This window comes from Myotis lucifugus, unplaced genomic scaffold, assembly GCF_000147115.1.
Source record: "Myotis lucifugus unplaced genomic scaffold, Myoluc2.0 scaffold_2797, whole genome shotgun sequence".
NCBI lineage: Eukaryota > Metazoa > Chordata > Mammalia > Chiroptera > Vespertilionidae > Myotis > Myotis lucifugus.
In genome coordinates this window covers 1-9,170 of record NW_005873845.1, presented here as the reverse complement: position 1 = coordinate 9,170, position 9,170 = coordinate 1, and the positions used below count along the sequence as shown (strand labels likewise).

Below are 9,170 nucleotides of genomic sequence, written 5' to 3'. Positions count from 1 at the left end.
TCCCTGGGGATGCAAAAAATAATCCTCTAATCCCCGAGCTAGGGGGCTCCACCAGACCCAAGGAGTCCAGGACCCCAAGGCGTAGAGGACGCCAGCTCACCCTTCCTAAGGGTCTTGAGGATCCCGGCCAAACACTCGGTGTTGGGGAGACCCTCCGTTGGGGACCTCTGTGGGTACACACCGAGGCGGAGGGCTACCTCGCGTTTACCTCTCGGAGGCTCTGCTGAGGCTGGTGCGGGGGCAGTGCCTCCTCCCCATACAGGACTTTCAAAATTCGGGGGCGGAGGGGAGAAATCCGTCCAGGGAGAGTTACGGGGTCTCCGAGATAAATATCAGTCCGAGACCCATTTGAAACAAACACCTGCCAGACGCTGGCACTGTCCACCCCATTTCCGTTTCCCATTCCAAGGCCGGGTGGGGTGGGGTGGGGGCGGGGAACTGTCTATAAATTCACCCAGCGTCCCCTCCCCCTCGACAGGGGCTAGAGGGGATGGGGGAGGGCGCGCCCTACTGCGCATGCCTCGCAGCCAGGGATGCTTCGAGGACAAGTGATGGAGAAGCTCGTCTGCCCAACCCGGGACACAGGCCTCCAGCCCCCGCGGCAGCTCGGGCCCCTCCCGTCCCGTACTCACTACGCGGAGTCGGGGGTCCGCCGATAGGATCCTGGGGACCAAGCCGGATGACGCCTCCCCGACCCCCGATTTGGAGCGCCAGGCCTGTCTCCCACTTGCATAGACATAGGCAACCCAGGGCGACGAGTCCACGATTTGGTCGGTGGGCTTCCGGAGTTCCTGCACGTCCCGGATCACCCCACACCCAGGAACCCCGATTTCTGTCTCGCGTGTGCCTCCCTGGTATTCCAGTCCCTGGTTCTGTCCCCGCCCCCTTCCAATCTCGGCGTCCTATCCCCGCCCCCTTCCAATCTCGGCGTCCTATCCCCGCCCCCTTCCAATTGCTCTGCGTCCTATCCCCGCCCCTCGGACCCCAGCTTCCAATCCCCTCCCAGCGTTGAGTCCTAGCTGTCTTCCTACCCCGCCCCATTCCCCATTCGCCCCCAGCGTTCTACGCAGCATCCATCCTGAGCCCCAGGCTCTCGGGCTCCCCAGTCCGCTCTCCCTCAAGGAGCTCGCTCCTTCTCTTCCGGGAACGAGGCTCAGCTTGGAATTCGCAGCCGACCTCCGGTAGGCTAGTCACGCACGTGGGGCATCCAGCCGGAGCTGAAGCGAATCTCCGTCCTCCCATCCCAGGGAGGGAGGAGAGCTGCTTTGGGACCCGATAGACCCACAAAACTACCCGCACAAGGTGCAACTGCGCTGGTGCGAGGGAGGCGGCTACAGCCGGTTGGATTCAAGTTAGACAGTCAAAGGGACTTCCACGAAGGAAAATGTGTTAGGGGCTGGACTCAGATGGTCAGACCAGAAAGAGCAGAGACTGAAACATGGAGATCATCTTTTATTTGGCTCTGGACATTAGTATTCTTTGTCCATGCTGGCTCTGGGGTGCCCCTGGGTCCCGCCCAGTCACAGTGGGGACTGGGGGAGGGGAGGGGGAGGGTGTTGGGGGGAAGATATCTGGGCAAGCCCATGTGGAACTAGGGGAAAACTTGGGGTCGTGGCCCCAATATACAGATGGGTAAACTGAGGCTAGGGGAGGTGCAGAGAGGTGCCAAGGTCACCCAACAAGCTGGGCACTGCGCAGGCCTCATTGCCACAGGTCCAGGAGACCAACTAGACTAGAACTCCATAGCCCAACTTTCCTTGGAGGCAGAGCGGGGCCAGTATTGGGTCTCCGGCAGGTGGTATATTTGGCATGTGCCCAGGGAACAGGGGCCACAGAGGAGCGTGATACCGAGGTACAAACAGGAAAATGGGGCTCAGTACCCGACAGGGCAGCTCTGAGATGCCTTCCTGTTCCGAGACTGAAAGCCTTGGCCTGAGGAGGTCTCCTTGCAGGCACGTCCCTGACACCACCAGCCTTTCCCACCTGCCCAAGGACTCGGGTCCCCCAGGGTGGAGGAAGCTAGAAGCAACAGCAGGTGGGTGTTGGTCACCAGAAAAATCGGTGAGTGAAGTTGCCCCTGCGCAGGGCAGCCCCGCCCCCTTCCCCCCTGGTCTGGATAACCTTCCAGGGGAAGTCTCTGAGGCCACACCAAGCCAGAGAGGCACGATTAGCACCCAGATCTCCACCTCCTTCCTCCACGGCTCCTAGGGAGCCCTCATGGGGGTGCTGGTGCGCCCAGGCCTCAGGAGAGGGAATCCTAAGGCCTAGGGAACAGGGACGGGACAACTGACACTTTCAAGTGGCGTCAGCATCTGCCTCCAAGGAAAGGGGTGGGGAAGGGGACGCTCGGGGCTCCAGTACAGACCAGACCTCACCCTCACCCAGGGAGACTCCGGAACCTAAAGCCCCTGTGGACAGGGACAGAGCCCGAGCCTCAGCACTGCCAGTGTGGACACCATCCTAGAAGAACGATCAGCTGCCTGCAAGCCTAGGGCTCAGCTGTACGGAAGCAGGCGGAGCAGGCGCTGTGGAGGCAGGGATGCTGTGCTGAGTGGTCCAGGTCCTGGGGGATGGGGGCTCTGTGCCATGGGGGAGGGTGGTGGGTGAGGACACCGTGCCTGCAGCAGGGGCGCCGTGAAGGTCAGTGGGACCTTGGTGGCCACCTCTGAGGTGGGGAGGCTCTGCTACCCTGAGATGGGACCCCCACCCTAGGTCACACACCCCCCCCCCAGAAGGAATTCTGACCCCCAGTGCAATTCCACTGCAACTCAGTTTCCTAGCTGCTGAGGGCAGGGCAGAACTCACTGCCAGTCGCCCTTGGAGGGGCCTGGACAGAAAAAAACAGAGGAATCGTGTGCGTTGGGGGAGGCAGGGAAATGGCCTTTTGAGAAGCTTAAGGGCCCAGCTATACTGGGAACCCACACCCCAATCCTCCACCAGCCTGGCATACAGCTGGGCTCAGAGCCATGCCCAGTGGGGACGAGAGATAACAGGGCCTCAGGGGCAGGAGAGGGGACTGGGGGGACAGACTCACTCCCCCCAGAGAGGGTGGGGGGAAGAGATCCTGGGAGCGAGCAAGAGGTGAGTTGGGACAAGACTCAGAGGGCTGTGGTGAGACAGAACTAGACACAAGTGAGGACAGAGACCTACAGCCATCATCCGGGTACTCCTGGCTGCTCAGACTGAAACCTTAGCACCTGCACACGGAACCCCAGCCCCCCGGAAGCCAAGCTGTCCCAGCTGAGGATTTATTGGCATAAATGTAACCATATAAAAACATAAGTTATGAAAAACAGTCACAATGTGCCCCTCCCCCCAACCCTCCCATCCCGGGCCCAGGCCCCTGTCACTCCCTTCTGAGAAAAGGAGAGGAAGGGGGATCCTGAAACCGCCTAAGAAATGCCACAGCCGCTGGGCCTGTGCAGGGCCGGCCGGGCTGGGGTGGGAGACACCGGGCGCCGTCTCAGCGCATCCGGTAGTCGGTGGAGCAGGACAGCTCACACAGCTGGCCCTTGAAGTCCAGGTCAATGGTGAAGTCCAGGTCGCGCTGTGGGGAGAGGGAGGACGTGAGGGGACCGGAGACAGGGCAGGCAGAGATGCAGAACCGTCCAGGTCAGGAGGAAGCAGAGGGGAGCACCCTCTCCAGTTTGTAATAACCCCACGTCTCTAGTGACCAGTGTCATCTGGGGCACAGCAAACAGTCCCTGGTCTCGAGTCCCTGCTTTAATGGGCTTGTCCCCCTGACTTCGAAAGTGGGTGCCTTTTGGGCCACTCCCCTCCATCCAGGCTCCCACACCATCCAGCCTTACACACGGGCCTGAAGTTTTGGCGCAGGCCAGGCCCCTCCACTCAGGAATCAGACCCTTCCTCCTCCCATGAAGCTGAGCTGGAGCTCCTGACTCTGCCCCAGCCCTGCCCCCAGCCCCCAGCCTCCCAGCCAATGGCAGCTGCGTCCTGCCAGGGGCACAGGAGGAACAACCGGCCCGGCCCTCCTTTGCTTCCCTCGATCCCCAAGCCTAGGCTGGGAAACCAGCCTTCTCAGCTGGCTCGTCCTCGTCAGCTTGGCACAGTCACCTCCCGCTGTCCAGCTGTCGTTTACCGCTGACCGTGACCCATGTCTAGATCGGCAACATCGGGAGGGCAGGGGTTCAGCCTGATCGTGGCTGGGTCCCCAGGGCCCACTTCCCGTAGGTGCTCAATACAATCCGTGTTCCACAGACAGACCCCCAAGAGCCCCAGACAAGCAGCGGTGCCTCCGTAGTCCACCCCCAGGGGCCCCGAGCCTCACGTTGTTCTTGGCGTTCGGCCGCATGCCGATGGTGCCGAAGATCTCCTCGCCCGTCTTCACCGTCAGGTAGTCCTCCATGTAGAACACCGTCTGCTTCCAGTGTGTGTACGGGGACTCGGGGCCTGAGGGCGGAGCCGGGTCAGCCGACTGGCCCCTGCGCCCCCCCTTGGTCTTGCCCTTCCCTCGGCCTGGCACCCCCCCACCACCACCAATGGCTGTTTACGGAGCGTTGACTGTGGTCCACCTGCCCGTGCATCCCTTCACCCTCCTCGCCCCTCAGAGGGTCCTGCCTAGGTTCCGCGGGTGGGGAAACTAAGGCAGAGCAGGGGCCCCTTCCCGCGGACTCACTGGTGGAGAAGCCGGTCTCTCTTGTGGCAGCGAGTGAACTCGATGTTGAAGTAGGCCACCAGCGCGTGCACGTAGTCGTTCCGCTTCACTTGCAGGCAGAAGGGCGAGGTGAAGGTCAGGTCTTCGACCTTCACGGTGTAGATGTCCACCTCCTGCGGGACAGGCCCGTGAGCCCCAGGCCGCCGCGTCCGGCCCAGGGTCCAAGGCAATCGGGGGAGGGGGTGGGGTGGGCGGGGGTGGGAGTCCCCGTTCCCTCCTCTCCCCATCTGAACCTCAAACCCGAGTTTATTCCTGGACCTACCACTTTACTCGAAGAACTGCCCGTTCACCCCTCCCCATGGCCTACCCTCTGCCCCAGCGGCCTCCTCATGGGGCTCCCTCCTTCTATCCCACCCGCCCCGCCCACATAACTGAGCCGGACACATCCATCAGCCAAGGTGACAGCTGTAAAACTAGCCAATCAGATCGGGCCAAGCCCCTGCTTAAACCCCGGGCAGCTCCTGGACGCGCTCAGAACAAAGCCCTGGTTCTGATGCAGCCTCAGAGGCTGGGGCGGTCAGGGCGCCTGCTCGTGTCCTGTCTCCTCGCCTCACTCCCTCCACGTGGTTCTGCCCGCCTCACAGAGTGACGTGTGGGACGTGGAGGGAGGGGCTCAACAATGGATTGCAGCCCGTATCCCTGACTTATGATAAACTCACTCCTGGCCCAGCTTCTTGCATTCACTGTGCTCAGGTGAGCCCCGCCCGGAGGTCTGAGCTGCCGCCTGTGTTCCCTCTGGAAAGAGTGTCCCTGGGCAGGGCAAGCCCAGCTCAATGGGTTCCATCTTGGAACCACTGGCCTTGGCTGGCTCGGAGCTTTTTAATGGAAGACACAGCTCCGCTGGGCCCCTAGCATTACCCTGGCTGACGGGCGAGGAACCCAAGACCTCAGGCCGGCACGCCGCGCCCTGATGTGTCGCATGTGGGACAGGTGCTGGCCCTTCTTTGGTTCCAACCCTGGGGGACACCTGGCCATGCCCATCCCCTCACCTTGATGAGGCAGGCGTTGGTGACCAGCTGCTTGGAGTCCACCACATCCACCAGGGGCTCCTTGATGGCCACGTCTTTGATGCAAGACATGTCAAAGCCATACACATTCTCCCACCCTGGGAGGAGGCAGGGAGGAGGGGTGAGCACACCGCGGTGCCCAGGTCAGGTCGAGCCCGCCCCAGCCCACGAGCTCCTTGGGCCCAAGCTCACAGTGGATCTTGTAGTCTTTGTACTGCCGGTCCTCGATGGCCGTCACGTACAGCGTGGCTCGGTCTGGGAAGATGAGGCCATCGGGCGCCTGTGTAAGGGAAGGGTGAGGGTGTGAAGGGTGGGGGGCCTTGGCAACGGTGCTGCCAAACCTCCCCAGTGTGTGCCACCCCCTCTGCCCCACCCTTGGCCGAGCCGCCTCAGGGTTTCCTGCTCTACCCACACCCCCAAATCATTCCCCACATGGCCATCAGGTGGCGCCCAGGAGCACCTAAATCAGACCCTGTCTGGAGGTTCTGAGGGATCATCAGAACCCTTCCTGGCTCCTGAGAGGGAAGGCAAAGTCTCATGAGGGTCCACAAGGCCCCTCCACCCCTCACCTCTAACTTCACCTCCTACCGCTCTTCCAGATCCTCATTTTACTAGCTTCCCTGCTGCTCAACACCCAGGCACACTCCTGCCCCAGGACCTTTGCATTGGCTGAAATCCTGTCCAGTGCTCTTCCCCTCAGATGCAGATCCTGTGTGGCTACTGCCCATCCTTTGATCAAGTCTCAGTCATCTCCCTTGGGTGTTCCCTCTGCCTGGCACGTCTTTGATGTGAGAACCTGAGCGGATCACGCCCTCTCCCCCCACCTGTCCTTCCCTATCCCTTTGTCCTGCTATGGTTTTCTTCCCAGCACTAACACCTCCCTGACACTGTACCATCTCATTGTCACCATGTAGCTCCCAAAAGTTGTTATATTCGTTTGGCTGTGGGCCTCCAAACATCGGTGCGGGCAATCCCCCGTGTTAAGTCCCCTGTGTGGGAAATACCTGGCCTGGCTTTGGCTTCCGGCCTGGCCCCCGACTGATACAGCAACAAACACCCTCAGGACCCAGCCTGCGTTCCCCCTGCCAGGGCCTCACCAGCCACTTGTCTCGGGCATAGAGCACGGTGTTGAGCATCGACTCGTAGAAGAGACAGTAGCCCATCCACTCGCTGATGATGATGTCAACCTTCTCCACCGGCAGCTCCACCTCCTCTACCTTCCCCTTGATGATGGTCACCACTGTAGGGGCAGAGAGGGGCACAGGCCTGAGGAGACCCGTCCGACCGCCTCCCTCTGGGGGTCCAGAGCCTGGGGACCCCACTGGGGCAGCCCTTGACTTCTAAGGAAGGGCTGGGGGCTACATTTGGGCATCTTCAAAGAACTCTGCCAGCTGAAGCCACGCCCTGTTCACTCAGTCTCAAGTTCACTCACTCTAGATATTTCCTGAGGCAGAAGCAGAAATCTTACATGGATTCGGCAGTAGGTGATGTTAAGGTTTTGCCAGTAACGGCACGATCATCTATTAGAAACACGCACAGCGGGATCTAAATGACATCACAGTTGGAATTTGCTTCCAATGGACATATTTAAAGCTGAGTGTTGGGTACTTGGGGGGGGGGGGGTGTCACTATACTAGTCTTACTAAGAAAGAAAGAAAAATCCCTTCAGTTACTAAATGCTAGGAGCCTTCACATCCAGAAAACCCACCCCCCTTCCCCATTCTCTGCCCTCAAACCTCGCAGGTGGAAACTCAAAGGCATCCGGCAACATCTAGCAACTTACATGTTTGACCCATGCGATACTACTTTTATAAATCAACCTCATAGATGTACCAGTTCATTTGTGGAATGACCTTATATGCAGGAGAGGAAACTCTCAGAAGCAGCTAAATGCCCATCACCAGGAGCCTGGTTAAGAAGGCCCGGGTATGTGAGTATCAAAAAGAACAAGATCCTCTCAACGTCCTACAACAGGTTAAACGACACGATGACCAGAGAGAAAAAGTAAAGGGGCGGGGCCGGTGAGTGCCAACCTATGAACCAGGAGGTCACGGTTTGATTGCCGGTCAGGGCACATGCCCGGGTTGCAGGCTTGATCCCCAGTGGGGGGCGTACAGGAGGCAGCCGATCCATGATTCTCTCTCATTGTGGATGTTTCTATCTCTCCCTCTCCCTCTCCCTTCCTCTCTGAAATCAATAAAAAGGTATTTTTTTTTTAAATAAGAAAAAGCCAAGGGAAAGACTTGTGTGAAATGCCATTTGTGTAAAAATAATGCATGTAAATGTAAAAACATTTACACGCATATGTGCTGGTAGGTACAGAAGTCTGGGAGTGTTGGCTGAGCTCCGAGAAGGGCGGCTCAGTGCCTTCTCACCTGGGCCCACATGACCCTACTCGCTGAAATAGCTAAAGACTGCTTCTTGCCTAAGGTTTTAGAGCGAGGCACTGAGTCTGGGACTTTAACACTTAAATTCTAAGACAGTAGAACCTGCTTTTCAGGTTACGGGCTCTGGGAAGGTTGATTTCTCAGGCTGGCAGCTCAGAGCCCACGGGAGAGGACAAGCTGAATCTGTGTTTAGCGGCCCCCACCCTCCCGCCAAGGGCCCAGGGAAGCTGGGCTCGCCCCTTCCACCCCCACAAACCCATTCTCTTCCTGGGCTCACCATGGTCTAACTTGTTGGCTTTGACGATCTTCACCGCATAATCAGAGATACTGGAACACTCGATCTGGGGTCCAGGAAGAAGCGAGGGTGAGAGCCCCCCCCAGTCCCATCCTCACCTCCCACCCCCTCTATCCAATCCCTGAGCCCCAAGGCGTCCCTTTCCGTCCCAGGGCCCAAGCCCACCCCGCTGTCCAGGACACTCACCCCGATGACCTTGCGGGCCCCGGCCTTGGCAGCAAACATACAGAGGATCCCCGTGCCGGAGCCCACGTCCAGCACCACCTTGTCCTTGAAGAGGTGCCGGTTGTGAAACATGGAGTTGCGGTAGGTGAGGGTGCGCACCTCGTCTTTCAGCATCTCCTGGGGAGACGGGTTACGAAGGTACCATGAGGGGCCTACATTCACAGCTGGAAACAGGGGTGTCCTGGCCTCTGACACGCTGACAGTTTGGAGTGCTAGAGCTCAGCCTTCCCACTTGCTTAGTCCCTTTGGAACAAGTTATTTCCTTTCCACGTGCCTCAGTTTCCCTATTTGTAACATCAGACTGGATAGACTAAACTCCCATCGTAGATTAGCCAGATTCTACCACTGCCTCCTAAGCCTCAACTACATTTGCTTTTAAAAAGTCCTCAGTAGCCCGGTCAGCGTGAACCAGGAGGTCATGGTTTGACTCCGGGTCGGGGCACATGTCTGGGTTGTGGGCTTGATCCCCAGCAGGGGGCGTGCAGGAGGCAGCTGATCAATGACTCTCTCTCATCATTGATGTTTATATCTCTTTCTCTCTCTCCCTCGCTGAAATCAATAATCCACTGACCTGTACACTC

At 59.0% G+C, this 9,170-nt stretch overlaps 1 protein-coding gene across 1 annotated transcript; it reads right to left on the bottom strand.

Annotated features, from left to right (window-relative positions):
- Positions 1-3,232: 3,232 nt before the first annotated feature.
- On the bottom strand, positions 3,233-8,727 carry LOC102423580 (protein arginine N-methyltransferase 1-like). Its single transcript, XM_014450594.2, is given in 9 exon segments — positions 3,233-3,547; positions 4,289-4,410; positions 4,637-4,652; positions 4,654-4,788; positions 5,665-5,780; positions 5,875-5,962; positions 6,780-6,922; positions 8,347-8,410; positions 8,551-8,727. Coding segments are annotated over 9 exon segments (921 nt in total). The 5' UTR covers positions 8,704-8,727; the 3' UTR covers positions 3,233-3,463.
- Between the last annotated feature and the right edge of the window lie 443 nt (positions 8,728-9,170).